General features: G+C 44.0%; 1 protein-coding gene across 4 annotated transcripts in view; it reads left to right on the forward strand.

The window, feature by feature from the left end:
• LOC127009046 (uncharacterized) overlaps positions 1–20,642 on the forward strand; it is a 104,041-nt gene extending 83,399 nt beyond the window's left edge. For 2 of the 4 annotated variants that reach the window (XR_007761537.1, XR_007761539.1), the window contains exons 6-10: positions 2,642–2,814; positions 5,037–5,166; positions 16,820–16,981; positions 18,628–18,699; positions 20,517–20,642. Coding sequence is in view for 1 of the 4 variants with exons in the window: in XM_050881732.1 (XP_050737689.1) it covers positions 2,642–2,814; positions 5,037–5,166; positions 16,820–16,974 (458 nt within the window). In the remaining 3 variants the exon portion in view is untranslated. The remainder of the gene's footprint in view (positions 1–2,641; positions 2,815–5,036; positions 5,167–16,819; positions 16,982–18,627; positions 18,700–20,516) is intronic. The other 2 variants (XR_007761538.1, XM_050881732.1) reach the window with 2 other exon arrangements.
• The last annotated feature ends 895 nt before the right edge of the window (positions 20,643–21,537 follow it).

The following is a 21,537-nucleotide window of genomic DNA, read 5'->3' on the forward strand; positions in this document are numbered from 1 at the left end:
GTTAGATTTTTAGACCACACAGCCCCTTTTATTCAGACTAAGTGGTCTGTTCTTAATGTTTTTCAAGCTAAGTGAACTACATTACAGGTCCGCCAAAACATGGGTTCTCTCTCAGCATATTATTACGGTGGAGAAAATGGCGGTAATTTTTATTTTATTTCTATCTATCGTTTTATCAGTCAATCGTTTTTTGATCAACCAATCGCGTTGCACTGAGCCTTTGAAGGTGGGAGTTTATTCCATTCTCTCACAACATCGTTCGTGAAAAAAAGATTATGCAGTCTAAATTTATTTGTGTTCAATGAAGTTTTGTGCCATTTTTTCTCGGTCGTGACGATCATAATTTGAATTTGTCTACATTCGTAAAACCATGAATATTTTTAAATCATTCGACCAGTTTCCTTCGGCAGCGACGTTTCTCAAAATATAATGTGCTATGAAGTAACTGGCTTTCCTCGTAAAGTTCATTTCGCCAGGAAGAGATAATTTTTGTTTCCTTATGTTAACACCTAATTTACCAATGCCCTTCGCGGGTGGGAAAACCAAAACCTTACCGCGCATTCCAAATAAGGTCTGACTGGTGTTGTGTAATGGTAGTATTACATCTTAATGCCTGAATGAAAGTTACTATTAATGAAGTTCACTATTTTGTTCTCCATATTAACTGTATCCATGCAATTTTGTGAGAATTTGAGGTTTGACGTGATTTTACCATCCAACGGGCATGTACGCTTTTCAGTTTCACACTATTAATTTCATAATCGAACGACCTTCTATTCGTTCTAACTTGAAAAATCTGGCGCTTTTCTCTGTTAACGGGCATGTCCCATATATCAGACCACGCTGAAATTGAAATAGAGAGAATCGAGTTACCAATCTTTGTTTCGGCAGCAAATTTTATTAGAAAATTATTGAGTCCAGCAACAATACCATTAATGTAAATTATGAACAATACTGACGCAGGACCTGAACCCTAAGAAATAGTACTTTAAGGTGACAGGACTCCCTCCGAGGCAGCTTTATTAATCACCAATCTTTGTTGCTCAGCCTGTGTGTGAGCCACCTAATAGCTTGATTTTGTAATTTGATTTGTGAGAAACTTTATCAAACGTCTTCTGAATATCCAGATATACTACGTCGAATGATTTTATTACGTCGTAAACTGATAAGAAGTTTTATAAGAGTTCATTAATTTGGACAAACCGCGTTGAAAATTCCTTGACTTTCTAGATAACTCACAATTTTCTTTAACTTTTGTGCTCTCAAGTACCTACCACTGGCGTTGTAATTACCTGATATTTTTCTGTCTCCTTACTTAAAAAATCAATGAACCGTTAGTCAGCTGCCTATCAGTAGGGACTATGCCATACTTCAAGAGCACAGTACGAATGGGAGTTTAATTAATGCTGCTGTCATCGCTGGTGTTGGTGGTTGCAGCGGAGAAACTGGTGTGGAATATCGAGGCAAAAATGATTCAACATGTTCACAGTGCGTTGATTTTTAGTTACTAGGTTACCTGTACTATTGATTAAAGGCCCAGCCCCACTTCTGATACTGCTTTTTGGTATTTATTCATATAAAGAATGACTTCAGATTAGTTTCACAGTTGGCGGCAATATTTTCCTCATGCCTACGCTTTGCCTGATGTACAAATTTGTTTACTCTTCGCCATGCGTCAGGATGAAGTCTGCAAGTTACTGCGAGTCTTACTCCTACTTTGGCCGTGTTACAAATGCTTTTTTTCCTTTTAAGAGAATGTTTGATTTCGCTGTTAAATCACGGCGGACTTTTACTATTGCTATGTCGCTTTCCACCAAAATGAAAAAAAAATATGCTGCTGAATAATTCATTTTTATAGTTTTGTCACAATTCATCCTTGGTGAAATCCTTCTAATGATTTCTTGTCAGTTCTTGTCTAGTCTAACGAAATTTGCTCTTTCGAAATTAGGCTCCAGCATTTAATTTTCGGCCGTTCTTGACAGAGCTCGGATTTTGACGAGAGAGAGAGAGAGAGAGAGAGAGAGAGAGAGAGAGAGAGAGAGAGAGAGAGAGAGAGAGAGAGAGAGAGAGAGAGAGAGAGAGAGAGAGAGAGAGAGAGAGAGAGAGAGAGAGAGAGAGAGAGAGAGAGAATTATAGATTATACTTTACAAAAAAAAAAAAAAAATCAACAAAAGGGGGCTGGGACTGTGGGGTTGTTGTGGGTAAGTGGGTCGAGTGCAGTGTGTGTGTGTGTGTGTGTGTGTGTGTGTGTGTGTGTGTGTGTGTGTGTGTGTGTGTGTGTGTGTGTCCATACGGATATGTAGTGGCGGAATGGTCGAATATGCAGATGAGTAGGGGTGTGTGGAGGGAGATTAAGAGAAACGCATGGGGTGGCTTAACATTGTGGTGGTGTTGGGGAGAGCAGGGCGTTTGTGGCGTGGCGTGGCGTGGAATGATGTGGTATGGTATGGTATGGTATGGTATGGGGAGACGTGGCATATAAGGTTATTTAGTGAGATGGGGAGGATGGTGTTGTGGTGGACTGAAATTATCGTGTTGGTGTATAATGACGCGAGTAATGGAAGAACTGATTGTTGGGTATTGTAGCGTTATGGCGTTGTGTGGCTATCACGTGTGGTGTGTGTGTGTGTGTGTGTTGCAGCCGTGCAGGAGGCGGAGATCCCGGGGCCGCACGAGGTGTTCATCCAGCACGGGTCGACCATCAGCCTGCAGTGTGAGGTGCGCGCCGGGGTGGAGGCCGTGGGGCTGGTGAGGTGGTACCACGGCGCCAAGCCACTCAACTACAGCTCGCCGCGGGGAGGCATCAGCATGGAGGTGAGCACGCCGCCGGGATAACAGACGGCACAGCACTGCGAAACAGAATGGTTGATACTGATGCAGCCAGAGCATTGCTCGCTAGTATTGGATGAGAAAGATACTTTTATGTGGTACATTCTTAACAGTCGAATATACAGGGCTATAACGAGTCTCCAAGAGGCCAGACGATCTTCACATAGTAGCTCCTGAGAAAGGATTAAAAAACAGCTTTCTTCCTATTTCATAAATCAATTTTACCTGTTTGTAAAACTTCAAGTCGTATTTACATAAGCTACATACCTATTAGTTTCATCCACTGCCCTATTCCTGAAGCAGTTTCACGTATCTCTCTTCTGAGCCTAAAATTATCCACCATGTACTGATTGTCTCGTATCCCAACAACTTTTTTCTTTAAATCACCTTTATTAATTCCTTCAACCCATTCAGATATCCATTTGAATAATCGAATGGTTCAGTATTGTAAGAATCAATAAATTCAAGGGTTTTGTACTGCTCTAGTTAGTTCATAGTTAGAAACAATGATGTCACTTAGAATTAATTTATGATTAAACATTTTATGTGAAGCAAGTAACTGAATAAAAAGAAAATGAAATACTTGATTAGGTAAATATGAAAAAGTTGTACATGAGATGAACCTGCATCAAGAGTCACTCCCAGCGGTAAGTGGATGGTGAGGGGGATGAAAGCTGGAGCAGCGGCGGAGAGGCGCGCTGAAAGCCCACCGTCTCATGACCTTTACACGACCGGGGGAGGCGCGCCCCTTGCTCCCTCCTGCGGGTCGAGCACTCTGAGGACGTTATCTAAGAGAGAGAACCTTAAAGCAGAGAGATTATTTTCTTGTTTCAGAATCATTTTTCTTGTACATATATTATTAGTCTCTTTAATAATTTGTTATTTTCATCTACAAATTCATGGCACTTTTGGTCGTTTGTTATATTTAGTCTGAGTTTTGCCTTTTTTATTTTTATTTGTGGCTCTGTATGTGTTCAGTTTGAAACAAGCAGTGCTCTTCACTCCTGTCACAAGAATGTTTTTTTACGCCTTTCATACATGACTCAGCAATTTGGGTTTAGGAAAAAGTTGAGTTATTCATTAAGAGGACTGGTAATTAATAATTCTTAATTACTGGAAATCTTCCTCTTTTTCCTCAAAATCTTGCTGAGTTGCATTAATTAACTTAATCCCTTTTTCCAGTTTTCATGCAACCTGGACACCACGCGCGGCTTTTCTTCGGCTAGTTTTATCAATACCTTAAGCGAGCTGCTTTTGTCCATCCTGTAAAGTGGAACGTTCTTGGATCCAAATTCTTCAATTTTCTTTTATATCACTTGAGGGGGTTGTTTTAAAGCTTTCTCCTCCTCCTCCTCCTCCTCCTCATTGTGATCGGATCTTGAAAACTGGTCTGGCTATCGCGTTTTATTATTTCTATTTTTCCTCTCCACTGCTGAGCGTTTGCCATGAGAAGAAAAATGTTCGACGTATGAAATGTGTCAGTCATCACCAGAGATGGCTGAGCGCTTTTAAAAAGCTCGCTTAATTTTATTTTCTTCAATCCGGATAAGTGTTCATTGAACTGAGTGTCATACTGTAAAAAGGTATTGCGTTGCATGCCTTTTTCGGCGTTGTTCGCTAATCTCGAAAAGTTATGACGTAATTGAATCTGTGATCTGCATAATTTCATCATCGTCTTCATCCTTTCCCTTAGTCACACATCACCTGCTACTAATTAATTTCTCCTCCCAGGCAGCGTAGTCAAGACACATCACTTTCGGCCACCTGCAGCTTCGACCACTTCCCTCACTCATCCTTCCGTTTTCTTCCTGTCTGTTGTTTATCGTGCTTATCTTTCATTATTTCCACACCAATTGCAGTTTTTACGGCAGGTGTCTTTATGCCTATTCTAATTACGCCTACATGGCTCATAACCATATACCAATACTTTTTGTCTTAATTTACCTTGCTCATATTCTCCTCTTATTTTGACTACATGCCTTTCAACACGATGAAGCCTTTCTTTACCTTTCTTACTCCTTTGTCTCCGCTTCTCTACATAACTTCAATTTTCCAGCTCATCAATACTTAATCAGCTTGCCTTTCTTTACCTTACTTACTCCTTTGTCTCCGCTTCACTACATAACTTAAATTTTCCAGCTCATCAATACTTAATCAGCTTGCCTTTCTTTACCTTACCCATATTTTCCTTTCTTTCGTCGGTGCAGGTGGAGAAGACGCCCACCATGACCACCTCGAAGCTCTACATCACGCGGGCAGTGAGGGCCGACACGGGAAACTATACCTGCGCCCCGAAGTTCTCCAAGCCAGACTCAGTCATTGTTCACGTCGTTAATGGTGAGTTTTGTTGCCAGTGTTGAGAGTGCTAGGTTGCGGGCGGAGGGTGGGTACGCTCACTGGATGGTGGAGGAAGGGTGGCGGGCTGAGCGAGTTCCCTTGTTGAATGTAATATTAAGGTCTTGAGCTGTGTCTGGTGTCTGAGTCTCTTGGGGAATGATATGTGTTGTGTTTGGAGTTCTTCGTCAAGGTATTGGTGGCTTATACTTAGTTGAGCGGCTTCTCGTGTGCAGTGTTGGCTTACGGCGTTGTCTGGATGAGTTAGACTATGAGGTATGACTTGTCGGTCCCTGAATGAGGTGAGGTGTGACGTGTTCGGATGAGGTGGAGTGTGATAGTGGCTGGATAAGTTTTAGTGTGGTGATGTCTGGATGAGATGAGGCTGTGCGGTGTCTGGATGAGGTGGGGTGTGGTGGTGTCTGGATGAGGTTGGGTGGGAGGTCCCTGGGTGAGGTGTGGTGTGACAGTGCCTTAAAGTGGGGTAGGGGTAGTGCCTGGATGAGCTGTGGTTCTGCGGCGCCTGGATGAAGTATAGTGTGGCGGTGCGTGGCTGAGTTCATTGTGGTGTCGAGTCACAGCGAGTGCCGAAGTCAGCGCGGGTGGTGCCATGTAGCGCCGCGCCGTGTCTTATTAGGGACAAACAAGAGAAACATTTTGTCCTAGTTGTTGTGAGGAAACGCTGCCATGCCTGCGCCGCACCGCCCGCTTGTCTTCCTGCAATTTAAAATTTTAAGATTATCCTTGGCGCCGCACTGCACTTTGGGTGATGATGTCCTGGCGGAGGCGGCGGCGGTGGCGACGCTAAGGGAAGGTGACGGAAGGTTTTGTGTGTGGGGATGGTGGTAAGGATGTAAGAGCACAAGACCGGGGGTGAGGGAGGGAGAGGCAAGGAGACGAGAGAGAGTGGTGAGAAGGAGTTAGAGGATAGCGAAGACTTGAGGGTGATGGCGTGATAGTCATATGGGGTCAAGGGACGGAGGGAGAAGGGGTAAAGAAGGCTCAGAGATTTTTGGTCTTGACTCAAACGATGCAGTTGACCAGCAGATATTTTTAGGGTCTGGGGCGTTCGAGGTGTGTGTGTGTGTGTGTGTGTGTGTGTGTGTGTGTGTGTGTGTGTTTATTTACATTCCTTTCACGTGTCATTTTCGTGGAACGTTTTGCTGCGAGTTTCTCCTCTTCCTCCTCCTCCTCCTCCTCCTCCCCACCACTTTTCCCCCTCCCCCTCCCCCTCCCCCTCCTCCTCCTCCACCTCTTTCTCTCCCACCCTCATTTTCCTTTCTTTTCGTAGCGTTGTTCCACTCCCCACCATGCGTGCCATTATACTCACAAAGAAAACGCCAAGTAAAGAAAAAATATCTTTACTCTTATTTTCTCCTCCTCCTCCTCTTCTTCCTCCTATTCTCTTTCTCCTCCTCCTTCGTGTTGTTTTTGTTTTTGTTGATGTTTTTGTTCATATTCTCGTTCTTCCTTTTCTTTTCTTCTTCTTCCTCCTCCTCCTCCTCCTTTTGTTGTTGTTATTGTTCATGTTCTTGTTCTTCTTTTTCTTCTTCCCTCCTCCTCCTCCTCCTCCTCCTCCTCCTTTTTTTGTTGTTATTGTTCATGTTCTCGTTCTTCTTTTTCTTCTTCCCTCTTCCTCCTCCTCCTCCTCCTCCTTCTATTGTTGTTCTTGTTCATGTTCTCGTTCTTCTTTTTCTTCTCCCCTCTTCCTCCTCCTCCTCTAAATCCTTTGCTTTCTTCGTATTTTCATCCTTTTTTTATTTTTCTGTTTCATCTTTTTCTTTTTCTTTTGTCTCCTCCTCGTCTTTTGCTTCCTTCTCTTTCTCTTTTTATCTTATTTACCTCCTCCTCCTCCTCCTCCCCCTCTTTCTCCTCCTCCTCCTCTTCCTCTACCGCCACCACCTGTTCCTGCAAGCTCTCTCCTTGTCTCCGTTAACCCCTTCCCGCTCTCCTTCCCTTATAACACCGTATTGGCTGCTCCTCCTGGTCTAACCCTACCTGCGTGTTACCTGGGCATGACTTGCGACTGCTTCATAACACACCTGTGCTTATTACCTGTCAGGGGCCGCTGGAAGGAAGGCCACGGGAGTCATTTCTTGCTGTGGAATGATGTAATGGTTACAGTGTTGGAGGTGATGTATGTGTGTGGGTGTTGGGGGTGGCGGTGCAGGGCAGGTTAAGTTACCTGTGGCAGCCCCAAGTGTAAGGTTTTCAGCTTAAAGGTAAATAGGCAATGTGCTTTTCTGCGTCTGTTTTTCCCTTTCTGTGACTTCTTTGTCGGGGATTCTTCTGGGAGGAATGTATAATGTTATGTCTTTGTGTTTCTGTGGTCCATGAATCCTTGTTTTGTTTAAGGTTATTTCAGGCTGCGAAGAGTAAATGGGCAATGTGCTTTTCTGCGTCTGTTTTTCCCTTTCTGTGTCTTCTTTATCGGGGTTTCTTCTGGGAGGAATGTATAATGTTATGTCTTTGTGTTTCTGCGGTCCATGAATCCCTGTTTTGTTTTAAGGTTATTTCAGGCATGTGCTTTTCTGCGTCTGTACCTCCCTTTGTGTCTCCTCTGTCAAGGTTTCTTCTGGGAGGAATGTGTTATGTTATCCCTCGGTGTCTCGGGCTCATGCATTTCGGTTTCGTACGTGGGTTTATTTCATGGGATGCGTCTGTGCCTTCATTTATGTGTCTCCTCTGTCAAGGTTTCTTCTGGGGGAATGTGTAATGTTATCTTTTACACCGTGCCAGATTGTCGTACTCAGACCATAGTGTTTACCGGTTTCTGACGCCTAACTCTTACCAATAAACATCAGGAATTAACTATTTTAACGATAATTTTAAGTGAATCTCCTTATTGGGGTCCACGAGACAGTTTTTGGGTAGGAAGTCGGTACATATAAGAGGCTGAGTAAGACAATCTGCAACTTTGATCTTTTGGTGTTTCCGAGGCTCATGAATTCCTGTTATGTTGGCTACCCAGGTTATTTCAGGTGTTGAAGAGTAAATACACATGTGCTTCTATGCCTCTGTATCTCCCTTTGTATGTCTTCTTTGTGGTAGTTTCTTCTGGGGGGAATATATAATGTTATCTGTTGGTGTCTCTCGGACCCATAAATTTCTCCTGTGCACTTAAATTATTTCAGGCGGTCTCTTGGTGCTGGGGTCTGTTCAGGGGCACCAACAACACCTAGTAATGAGGCAAATTTATGAGGCACTTTTCACACAAACATTGAAGGGTGTTTGATTTATACATTTAGTGGTATAGATTTAATGTATAATTCTTTTTTTTTCTGTGTGTAAGTGGCTCATTGTGAAGGCGGGAGTGGAGGGCCTGTCATTGATCAGGACAAAGTGGGTTAGATAGCGACGCCGAGGAGAGACTCTTGACCTCTCGGGGACGACACTCGGCCCCGCCCCGCCCCGCCCCGGACTAAAGTATCAACTATCAAGGACCCTCCCTACCCCCACTTCCCTCCCTCCCCCTTTTCCTCCCCCCCCCTCTCCCCATCCTTCCCTCCTTCTTCCTCCTTTCCAACCCTTTCTCTCCCTCCTCCATTCTCTCTCTCTCTCTCTCTCTCTCTCTCTCTCTCTCTCTCTCTCTCTCTCTCTCTCTCTCTCTCTCTCTCTCTCTCTCTCTCTCTCTCTCTCTCTCTCTCTCTCTCTCTCTCTCTCTCTCTCTCTCTCTCTTCACAGTCTGCTGCCTTCCTCACCTCTCTCTCTTTGATCCCCTCTTTTCTTTCTCTGGTTTCTCTTCCTCCTTCCGTTTGCCTTTCTCTTCTTGTATTTTTGCCTTCTCCTCTCTCCCTAATGCATTGCTCCTTCCACTTCCTCCTTAATGCTCACTGTCTCCCTAATCTACATCCTCTTCCTCCTCCCTATGTTTCTAGATTCACTTACCGCTGACCTTCTCCTGCTCTTACCTTCCTAATCTCTTTCTCAAGCTTCCTCTCCTACCACTTCTCTTCCCTCTGTTTCCATTTGTTTCTTCTTTTTGTCCCTCCTCCTCGTGTCACCTTTTCTTAAATCCTCTCATCGTACCCTCGCTGAATAACTCCCATTCTTTCTGATTACCATCTCACGCTCCCGTTTCATCTTCTCCTTTATCTTATCCTCCTTCCATCTTTTTACCTTCCGTCTTCCTCCTCTTCCTCTTCCAGCGCTGCCTTTTCCTGTTTCTGCTACTCGGATCCACAGACTCTAATGACTTTTCTTTTCCAACTCCATTGTATAACTCTCGGGCTCTTCCTCCGCAGCTCAACTCTTCCTCCTATAACCCCTCGCTCTCGCCTGCAGTTAGTCCTCCGTTGTTTCCTTCTACTTCTTCCCTGCTCGGTGGCTTCTTTTCGCCGTGCAATCTGTTTTCCTTTCGAGAGAGAGAGAGAGAGAGAGAGAGAGAGAGAGAGAGAGAGAGAGAGAGAGAGAGAGAGAGAGAGAGAGAGAGAGAGAGAGAGAGAGAGAGAGAGAGAGAGAGAGCATCATTTTCTTTTTCTCCTCCTCCTCCTCCTCCTCCTCCTCCTCCTCCTCCTCCTCCTCCTCTTCCTCTTCCTCCTCCTCATTCCTCCTCCTCCTTTTCCTCCTCCTCCTCCTTCTATCTCTCCTTCCCCTTGATGCACATTTAAGTCACACAGTTCAGGGTGATTTCTCGCACCGAAGGGATCTCAAAAATGTTTTATGGGGCGCCGCCACAGACAATGTGTGCGTGTTATCGGAAAGACAGACACGCACGTGGCAAACTACTGCAGCTCGGAAGACACGGCACTGCACAACATTCCTCTCAGGCTGCTTGCTGCATAAATGTGTGGCAGTGCTCAGGTGAGGGAATGCTTTAAGGCCATTTTGAATTTCGACCAGTATAAGAGATGGTTTATGGACGTGGCAGTTAGGTTGAAATTTACACCTTCGTGCGCCGGAGACTTGCGTTGCATTACTCAGGCTCTGCTGCTCCGCCGGCTCAAGGCTTGTTACGAGGAAAACAAATCCCTGGGCGGAGGTTCACTGTAATGGAGTCGGGGGTTCTGGAATGACCTTGTTCCCTGCGCCTCCGAATCATCCCAGCACAGGAAGTCGCTGTCTGAGATCCGCCTCGAACTAGGTCGACAAAGTTTTCCTGTAGTCTGATGGGCCGTAGATAGTGCTCCTCGCCTCGCGCCCGGCCAAGAGTATATTAGTGTTGGTATCTTCCCGCTGTTTTCGAGCTTTTTTTGTTATCTTGGAGGTCCAAACAAAACACCGCTTTTTTTCCGAAGACTTCCATTTAAAGAAGCCACAGACGTTTAGTAAATAGGTATGCTGCGAAACAGTGTGAGCAAGACTGGCTGGCGAGGCTCGGGCTGAGGCTGCCAGCATGAACTGTGTTGCCGGAAATTCACATAGGTGTTAAGTACTGAACATCGGCAGCGAGGCAAGAATCCATAAATTTTATTCTATTCTTGGAAACCTCAACTCTCGCCACGTCAATCAGCGCATCAGTGATACAAATTTTGCGCCTGTCAGCTAGCGACCCAAGGCTCGCCCGCGGCCATCACAAGCCTAATTTACTCCGGCACCAAGTTGCGTGTCCCGCCGCCGACAACCCTCAGCAAACAGAAGGAAATTACCGTCCGCTTGTAAATCTTCCAACTCGACACGAGAACTGAGGGACACGCATAACAGCTCGGGAAGAAGACCACAGGACTCAACCCACGTCGGGAGGCAGGCAGGGAGGGAGAGATGGAAGTGAAGGGACGGACGGAATGAACTTTTCCTTATAATCTGCGGCGCGTGCATTCACACACACACACACACACACACACACACACACACACACACACACACACACTAATCTGTAAAGGTAAAGTTGAGGCATACGCTGAAGTTGCGCGTGGCCTCGTCGCTCATTTCCGTCACATTCGCACGAGCCTTTAGTGGGAAATGTCCTGTTGCCCTGGGACACAAGACAAGTGTGAAATCCGGGTACAACAATTACTTTTCCGACGTTTCCCCAGGTACCCATTTTTTCGACAATCCCGAATGGGAAGATGAACAACTGGGTGAGCTGCGCGCCGACTGCTCGGGCCAGGATTCGAACCCAGGCCCGCGGATTCGTAGCCAAGCGTGCTAACTTTACAATGGTTGAAATGTGTGGCAGCAGTATGGTCCCCACTAAAAAAGAAATACATAACCAAGTTTGAGAGATGCAAGCAGCAGCAACCTATAGACACTTGCCTACCCCAAGATGGGCTCGGGCTGACCGCCTGGCCCCTCAAGAAAGCCTACCGGCGCTTCAGGCTAAGACGTAAAACACACACACACACACACACACACACACTAAAGAAGGGTTAGGGAAAAAGATATCGTAAATATTTATGTGCGTGACGCTTGTCGTGTTATATCCGCAGCCTTATTTCGTCTATTTCCTCCTGTCTACGACTTGAACTGTTTCAAGCAACGTGACTTTGGTTTCAAGAGGAGAGTAACAAGACAACTCTCCACCCGAAACTGACCTCTCTTTTGGCCTCTCGTTCGTTTTTTTGTGTCGGAGCAGCGTATAGCGGGCGTTTTTGTTGATGTTTTTGTTTTTTTGCCCTTGAGCTGCCTCCCTTTTTGTAAAAAAAAAAAAAAAATAAATCATCACGAAGCCGTAGACTGTTTACACCTTTGCCACTGTGAACGGTGTGATGTCATCTGCATGGAGTATTACCTTTTTTTCTTTCTCATAAGAGATTCACAAGATTTGATTCTCGAAGACGTTGATGAACAAGATTCACCAATGCTAGAGATCAAAACTAAGATGAAAAGAAAGACGAGGCAAAAGAGGAAGAAGAAAGACGAAAAAGAAGAACAATAAGATGAATAGAACGGCAACCAAAGCTCAGAGGACAAGACAAGATCAAGAAGCGAGGAAGGACAACAATGGGACAAAGGGACGCAAGGAGGAGCGGACAGGTACCGAGAGGCTTCATGAGCTACTCAAAGCACACAAACGAAACACTCATCACGCACTGCTCATCGTCTGAACTTGCTACTGGGATACTTCTCCGTTAACATTGCCTGTGTTTAAAGGAGGCTAAGAAAACACTCTCTGCAGTGCGGAAGATAATGATTAAGGAGAGGAAAGGCTGAAAGGAGCGGATGCAGGTAACTGTGATGGACGTGTTTTTCGGATATTTTTTATAGCTCCACCCCTCTCAAGACCATGGTGTGTGTGTGTGTGTGTGTGTGTGTGTGTGTGTGTGTGTTGGAGATCCATCAGAATATTACTAAATCCTTGGGGGGAAAGTACCAGAGCGGATTTCCGGGTAATGAACGAAAAGCAATATCCCCGATGCGGTTGATACGAGTGCATGGAACAGGTATACTTCTGGTAATATGGGAAACTAATATTTAGACGCTGAACCTGAATAATCTAAGCTGCTTTTGAGCAGAGAAAACCGATCCGCTTGCAGAAGTTTGCACAAATGATGAAGTTGTTGATGCTGGGATGGAGGAGGAATGAATAGGTCTTCTTTACAGTAATACGAGAATCCCCTCAAAACGGTGGGCTTTATGGAGTAAGGTCTTTATGTCCTCTTTGTGTGTGTGTCTGTGTGTGTGTGTGTGTGTGTGTGTGTGTGTGTGTGCGCGCGCCTTAGTCTTCCGAACAACGATGTTTACCTGCGTTATACTCCTTAACTTGACTGTTTGCTCTAAAGGAGGAGTAAGAGGAGGAGGAAACATGGACACATAGAAAAGCTGGAAGCAGATAACTTGCTGGTTTATAGCAACGCTGCCTATATTTTGATGATTTAGTAAGTTCGCCATGCCCTTCAGTGACTTGTAGAAATGATTAAAACACTTACTGTGAGAGCGTACGGGAATTTTCATATAACACCTCTCGCAACACAGTTATGGTAAATGTGTTTTTAAAAGAACTGACATTTTTCGCATTAACCACATCTGCAGAAAGCCAATTTCTTATCCATACAACCAGATTGCCTCCTGTGCCCAATGATTATAGCTTTTGTTTTTGGCTGTGTGGTACCTTGTCAAAGGTTTTCTGAAAGAACAGAGAAAGAGAAAGAGGAAGAAGAGGAGAAAGAAAATTGAGGGAAGGTAATGGTGCACCAGCGATGAGTAAGAGGTATGTTATGAAGGTGGAGATGGAGAAAGAGTGAAGAATATTATGGGGCAGTGGAGATACGAGAGAGAGAGAGAGAGAGAGAGAGAGAGAGAGAGAGAGAGAGAGAGAGAGAGAGAGAGAGAGAGAGAGAGACGAGGGGACGACGGTTTTGGAGCAGCCATAGAGGATGGGAGCGGAAGAACGGGAATTTTAAGCTGCTGCATCATAAAACTAGATTAATCTTTGCCAACGAACGGGTGGATGCTGAAAGGGCCATCATCGCGTTATGGGGTGAGGTGAAGCGGGGCGGTGAAAGGAAAGGAAAGTGGAGGGAGGCTGGAAGAGGGTGGCATTATTGTAAGTGGAAAGAAGACTACGAAGATGATGAGTTAGAGCCATAGGAAGGGGAGAAAGGGGCGTTAAGGTGACGGGGGATAAATGGAAGTAAGGAGCTGGGCGGTATTAGGCGGCGGTGACGGAGAAGTAAGGAAAGGGTTAGCGTGGTTGTGATTGAGGGGCGGCGACGAGAGCACAAAGAAACACAAAGGAAGAACAAAGAACAGCAGACCTGCTGGTCCTTACGAGTCTGTTTGTGACAAGCTACACTAACTATCTCATCAAAGGTGGAAGATGAAGGACAGCAAAGGCGAAGGCTCCTCCCCACCCCCCCATCCCTCCAGCCAAAGCTGGCAGGAAAGGAAAAAGAACCATGCAGCATGGAAAAACTGTATGGAAATTATGTAGGAAAGAGGAAAGAACTACCATTACTGCTACCACTAAACGGGCGATAAAAGCGGACAAGGACACCAGTATTCGAAAGAACTTAACGTTATTACGACAATGAGTAATATCTTAGTTGCTGGTTGGATTCAAAACACTTGTCTAATCTATTCTTGAAGGCCGTAACTGTTGTACTATCAACGACATCACAGGGTAGAGAGTTCCAAACACTAACAACTCGATTGAAGAAGAAGTGTTTAGCTTCGTGCGACGAGAATCTTTTACCACTTATCTTCAAATTATGATTTCTTCTTGTTCTATTTGATCGATCAATTGTAATCTTCCGCATTAATATCACTTAATCCTTTAAACATTTTAAACACTTCTATTAGATCGCCTCGCATTCTTCGTTTTGATAGACTGAATAAATTTACTTCTTTAAGCCTTTGTTCATATGATAACGGGCTGCTCCAACAGGGTTTAAGTGGATGCCATCAGCAAGGAACAAGTCTGAATCGTAGGAAAAACTGTTCCACAAGTTAGCGAACTGGACGTTTTCTTGTGAGCAAAGGGACTGAAGTCTGTTGTTTGTGCTGAAGGCCTTACTGTAAAAGTTAGATTCGGCACCGACCCTCGGGAGGATTCCTGAGATTATGATGTTACTGGCATCCGTTTTACGTTTATACTGCTTGATCATGCGGCGGTATTTCTCAAGCAGTTCCTCAGAACGGGTTGTCTTTACGTCATTCGTCCCCGCGTGAATGACGACATTTCTCGTGACATCATCGCACGCTGCGGTGATGTCGTCCAGTCTGGCACCTGGATAGCAGTAACGTTTTCTGCGGCCGTTTGATGAACGACCACAGAACTCAACCAGCTGGCCACGCACCATGGAGTCCCCAACTAGGCGAGTCTCAAACTCATCCTCCATGGTGTCTGCCAGCACTTGGAACCTATTGAAGGTAGTGGGGGTCAGTAAATTCTTGGTTGCCTGCTTCGGTTTGGCTCCATTCCTTACAGGTTGGAACCCGACATCCTGTGATGCAGGAAGAGAGGCGTTAAGTGGGGCAGGCTGGAAGGTGTCCTGTTGGGCAGGCTGGGAGTTAGCCTGTGAAGCAGGCTGGGGGTTAGCCTGTGAAACCACAGGAAACGTCCTCACGTCCTCCCAGAAGCAGAGATCTGGCAGCCTCGGTGGAGAGCTCTCTCTCCACCATTCGTGAGTCGATGCGGATTATTTGTTACATTAAATTCCTGAAGGGCTTCCAGATTTCTTTTTCAAGATTTTATGTTGACTTTTCCAGTCAGTCACAGCCCTCTGAAGTTGTAATCTTTGAACGCAGAGGCGGCAAGTTTTACTCAGCTGGAAGAACTGAGCTGCAAATCGTCCGGGACAGACGTCACACTTAAGGTTCGAAGGCATTGTTAGAAATTTAAGGGAGTTTACAGTTTGGGCAAATATTAAAAGCGCTTTCGAAATAACTTAAAGTGTGACCATAAATTGAGTTGGATAAAAATCTCATAGAACGGGGCCGGCGTAGTCACACAGAGCAGAGCTGGCAAGGGAGGAGAGGAACCAGCAATTCGTTCCCACTTTCCGAAACGTCTAACCCAACTCTGCGACCCTTTCGAGGCCTGGCCAGTGGCACCTATCACCAGGTGTTCTCCACCAACTCAAGAGTATCAGACGCCCTTCCTGAGAGACCAAAAAGCTGAAATATTCCTTGAGTATAAGAAAAACCCTCAGAAACTCCACCTAGAAGCCGGGGGGTACAACCTCAAATGGCCCACGGAAGACATCTCTTTCAGGAGAAAACAAGAACCAGCTGTTATGCAGAATAGGGATGGGAGTACCGTCGATAGAGGGGAGGGACGGGGAGCTCACACTGACAACTGGTTCCCAGGGAGTCTTTTTAGTGTAGAGGTCTTCACACTCCTCTACACCGCAGGCCTAAATAATTAGGCACGGTCCAGCTGACTAGGACCCTGGAACTCCAGCCATTGTCTCATAAAGAGATCCTCTGCCTGCAGTCCAATCCACCACTGCTGCTGCCCAGAGGCTTCACCGTGACCCTGGCACGGGAGACAGATCAGGTATTACACCTTGTCCAAGGGTGACCTGAGACTATGCAGGGCAGGGATGTCTAGTTCCCTGAGGTGAAAACACTTCACCCGCATACCGAGGAGCAAGGGGAGGAAGTAGCCTGGTAGGAGGGATAAGAGAGTGATTGAGGATGAAGGAAGGAATTAGAGGGCGGAGGGCCAGCTGACAGCCACTGAAGGTAACAAGAAGGGTATTGTCTCCCATTAAACCTATTCGAGAGGGAGGGAGTGAGGGAGTTAAGGACGGCGGTGGGGGAACAGGAATGGTGGTTAAATAGAGTAAGGAAATGAATGAGGGGAGATTGCAGAGCAAGGAGGAAAGGAGGGAAGGCAGGAAGGAATGATGAAAGGAGAGTTATGAATCAGTGACGCCTGTGTACTTTTCTTTTAACTTTAATATCTCCTTTGATTATTTCGTGGCATCGTTTAAGGAAGGGAAACTGGAATGAAGGGAAATAGAGATTGAACTGATACATCCACTATACAAACTTTTCCTTCAAATATCTTTTATCTTCACCTCAATCTCCCCGTCTTTCCATCGGAGCTGACGTGGACGAATTACGTTAGTGCTATTTACAATGAGACCCACCGATCCCTCCTTCTTTTGTGTCCTTTCTTTTTACTTTCTTCTCCCTTTACTCTATTACGCTTCCCCTGTTCTCTTAATCATGTTTCCTGGCTTTTACGACTCTCCGTTTCGTTTTGTCCCCGCCACTTCTCAGCCTTTCTCTCTCCTCCGCCCTCACCACCTCCTTTCCCTCCTGACAGCAGGCGAGGAGTCAGCCGCCGCGGTACATAGCGGCGTGCCGGGCGTGCAGGCGGGCGTGGGCGTGCTGTGGGTGAGCATGCTGATGGCGACTTCCCTCGCCCTCACCTCACCGACCTCACCTGACTCGGCCGCCTCAGCACGACTCCAGCTCTGAGTCTCTGGTGAGTGTGGAGCTGTGGGTATTTTATATTCTTCATTATCATCATTCTAATTACTATTATTATTATTATTATTATTATTATTATTATTATTATTATTATTATTATTATTATTATTATTATTATTATTATTATTATTATTATTATTATTATTATTATTATTATTATTATTATTATTATTATTATTATTATTATTATTATTATTATTATTATTATTATTATTATTATTATTTTGAAGCAGGAATTGCAGTTGTTTTTTTTGCAAAGAAATCTGTGTATGTGTGTGTGTGTGTGTGTGTGTGTGTGTGTGTGTGTGTGTGTGTGTGTGTGTGTGTGTGCGGGTGCGTGCTCCAAATTAGTGGATAAATAAAAGTAGAGAGCACCAAATTGTAACAGATACATTATTAAGGTTTAATATATTTTGTAAGACATGTTTTGCCCGACCACTCACCCCCCTCCCCCTAACACACACACACACACACACACACACACACACACACACACACACACACACAGACCTCGTTACCGGAGTACTCACGCACTATGCTCATAATGGAGAAGAGCCAGAAACCCGGGCTGGGCGGAGGCGACTTGGGCGTGTCTCCTTTCATGTTGAAGTCGCGGTAGTCAGCAGGAAGCAGCTACGGATGTGAGTTCCCAGAATTGTGACTCTGTTTTCTGGCAGCAACGGCACGGGAGCAATCTCGCGTTCCTGTGAGTAGCATCATATACAGCACAAAACGAGGCTAAGCTCCTTTATGGTATACTACAACTAGGTACACACACACACACACACACACACACACACACACACACACATAAACACGGTGCTTGCTACAGCCCCGGGCACACACCTTTCCGATACCTAATGAGAGTAACGATTTCCTATAAAGCAGCGTTCATTATGGTGGTCCCAGGTGCCTCTTCCTCGCAAATTGTCCTGATGGAAGTATTAGTGCTGTACAGCGTCTCTGCTTGTTGATGGGCCCTTCCTCTCACAGCTAACAGTCTCTGAGGAGAATATTAGTCTTGCGCGGAGGTAGTTTTGCTAGTGGTCATCATTACGCTTGCATGTTTGTGGCTGTGCGCGAGTGGGACATTGTTTTCGCTGGCACTTTGTCCTGTAGTGTTTTCAGGTATATTCAGACGCACTATTTAATACAGCTGACCAATATACCCTAAGAATCTACATATTATTTATTTTCTTGTCTATAGCTATTTGTATTTTCACTCTCTTTGGCATTTCTTTCCACATATAATGATTCCTTTCTTCATTTTTTTTGTTCTTCTGCACGATCATTTTTGTATCATCCCTTATCTCCCTTTTTTCTTGGCATGCTTCTTGTTTTCCGCACAACTCTTTACCATTCTTCCTCGTTTTCCTTGCTCACCTCCCTCTCGCCTTCTTCCCACTGTGCTTGTTTTTGTTATCGTTAATGTTTTTTATTCTTTTTATTCCTCTTCGTTCTTCATATTCTCCTGTTTATACTTCTTCTTCTTCTTCTTCTTCTTCTTCTTCTTCATAACGTATTCTTGCTGTTATTACGAACCTAAGGCTTTCATTTTAGTTTGAGCTCATGGTGTGTGTGTGTGTGTGTGTGTGTGTGTGTGTGTGTGTGTGTGTGTGATCACCTGTGCTTCCCTTTCAGGTGGTGTTCCTGTATACAGCTTGGTGTTCCCGCCTCGTTTCCTCTCCACTTTTTCATCCCCCTCCCGTTCAGGTGAGTAAACACGCAGGTACATGGACATTGGACAGTGAGAGGCCGGTGTGCAAGTTTTATTGGAATAGTGAGCCACTTGGGGGAGTTTTTATAGATACAAGAGTCAATTGGACGCGCATTTACTTCAATTGTACCTTTTTCCATGGTGCTCACCCTTTTAGGATATAAATAACTTGCGCCGCTGTTGGATGATAACTTGTTAATCTTTTTGTGGACAGAAGAAGCCCTCAATTTGTGTGTGTTTGTTTGTGTTTTTTTTTTTTTTGTGTATATATATATATATATATATATATATATATATATATATATATATATATATATATATATATATATATATATATATATATAATATAAATATATGATAATGATAATAATAATAATAATAATAATAATAATAATAATAATAATAATAATAATAATAATAATAATAATAATAATAATAATAATAATAATAATAATAATAATAATAATAATAATAATAATAAAACGATAGTCAAAAATAATACTAACACTAATGATAATGTCATGGTTTATTTGGTTTTGACAGCCGCTATGCTGAAAATTTACAATTTGCAATCAAATAGTATAATGAGGGTTTCCGGGGTTATGCTATGGGAGGGGGGTGAGGTGAGTATACTGTCTCTCCGTGATGGGTGAGGCCCTTTGTGTGTGTGTGTATGTGTGTGTGTGTGTGTGTGTGTGTAATTCACAACTACGGCGTGTGTGTGTGTGTGTTTGGGGAGGGGGGGGGGGCACTATAGAGTTTACTGGTGAATAATATATATCTTCTTTTATCAATAGTAAACGTAAAGCGGGTTACGGCAACAAACAGAATACACAGAATGACCCTCACTCGGATTGGTGTGAATTTTAAATGAGGTTTCTCGTTAACAACAAAATATATTAATTTTCATGAGTACAGTTAGCTTACTGACCGTGTCTTCATAATGCTGCTGTCTCATTATTTTTAGATAACCTGCGCAGACGTTTCAGCTAAAAGGAAAGTGGTGTTTGCATAAAAAGGTTCGGAGTTAAAGTTACAGTGAGTGGAGCTTGTTATGCAGATTAGTCGGTCTCTTACAGAAACGTGAACCGTCGTCCTGTTAACTAATATATAAATGGCGGCGTGTTTGTTGAGACCCACACACACGGCGATGTCTGAGAGAGAGAGAGAGAGAGAGAGAGAGAGAGAGAGAGAGAGAGAGAGAGAGAGATTGTAGACAAGCCGAAGGAAAGAAAAGACAATAATGATTTAGGTGTTTACGATCGCCAATAGGTGTATGCTTTGCTTTAAGAACATCACTCAAAACAAATGCTTCAGGAAATATGGGTCCCAAGCCGTGTACGTGTATACATTCAGGAATCAATAAGTTAGAAACACACACAGTTATGAAACAAGAGACTAGACACGCAGCCATTTGAGGAAGCACCCGCCAGCCGGCACTCTCGTTGTGCCGCTCATGGCGCACCTACGACGCAGCGCTGCCTTTGCCGGCCTGGTGACGGGTAACTTATGGCAACACACACACACACACACACACACACACGCAGCAGCGGTAGTTATAATATCAGATCGGGATGTTATTATTTCAGTATTCGTGCAGGCAGCTATAATGCAAGTAATTAACAGTCCGATCATTATACGCATTCCGCAACAAAAGTGTGCCATTAAAGAGGTCTTGTTAGTGAACCAACACACCACGGATCGGTAACTCTAATGGGTTTGTGAGGGGGAGCTGTGCATCAGTCTGAGCTCACCCGCCGCTCACCCGCCTTGAGCTGGGTATTATAACTTAAGGCTCTGTTTTCTTTTGCAGCCCCAGTCCCCGTCGGTCTCGCCCAGCCCCGCCCCGCCCCACCTACGTCAGTTTAGCGTGCCTTAATATTTTTGTAGGTGTTCCCTAAGTCTCTGTCTAATAAAGTATATATCTATATTTGGAGAAGGATGTGTTTTCTTAACCTTTTCATTTCCTTTTTTTGGGGGTTCTGAAAAGATATGCACTTTTGAAACTTTTTCGTGCTGGTATTTACATAATGAAGAGTTTGTACTGCATGTTGATCTCGTTATTTTTTTGTGCAACTTTCCTCAATATTTCTAGGTGTGTGTGTGTGTGTGTGTGTGTGTGCAATATTCACCAGGCTTCACCGGACCTTCGTGTCTCCTCACCCGGCCTGTTTACCCTCCAGAGTCGAGGCTAACTAGGTATGAAAGTTGGGCCGCCGCTGCTGCACGTCACCTTCCGACCCTGACCGTTCCTGGAGGTGCGTGAAGAGCCGTCAGTGTTGTTGTAGTTATCGTTGTTCTTCCTCCTCATCAATTCAACATTTTCTTTTTCTATTTCTTTTTTATTTTTTCTTCTTTAATATTCCTGTTCTTGTTTTTGCTCTTCTTCTTTTCTTTATCATTTTCTTTTTATTTTTTCTTCGTTATTTTTTCTGTTCTTGTTTTTGCTCTTCTTCTTCTTCTTTTCCTTTTCTTTTTCTTTTTTCCTTCTTTATTTTTCCTGTTCTTGTTTTTGTTCTTTTTCTTCTTGTTTTTCTTCTTCTTCTTCTTCTCATTGTTATTATATATCATTATTATTATTATTATTATTATTATTATTATTATTATTATTATTATTATTATTATTATTATTATTATTATTATTATTATTATTATTATTATTATTTTCATCATTATAAATCTTCTTCTTCTTCTTCTTCTTCTTTTTCTTGTTTTTCTTCTTCTCCTTCTTCTTCTTCTTCTCCTTCTTCTTCTTCTTCCTCTTCTTCTTCTTATTGTTATTATTGTTACTACTACTACTACGACTACTATGACTACTACGACTACTACTACTT

The sequence above is a fragment of the Eriocheir sinensis genome, chromosome 39 (assembly GCF_024679095.1).
Source record: "Eriocheir sinensis breed Jianghai 21 chromosome 39, ASM2467909v1, whole genome shotgun sequence".
NCBI lineage: Eukaryota > Metazoa > Arthropoda > Malacostraca > Decapoda > Varunidae > Eriocheir > Eriocheir sinensis.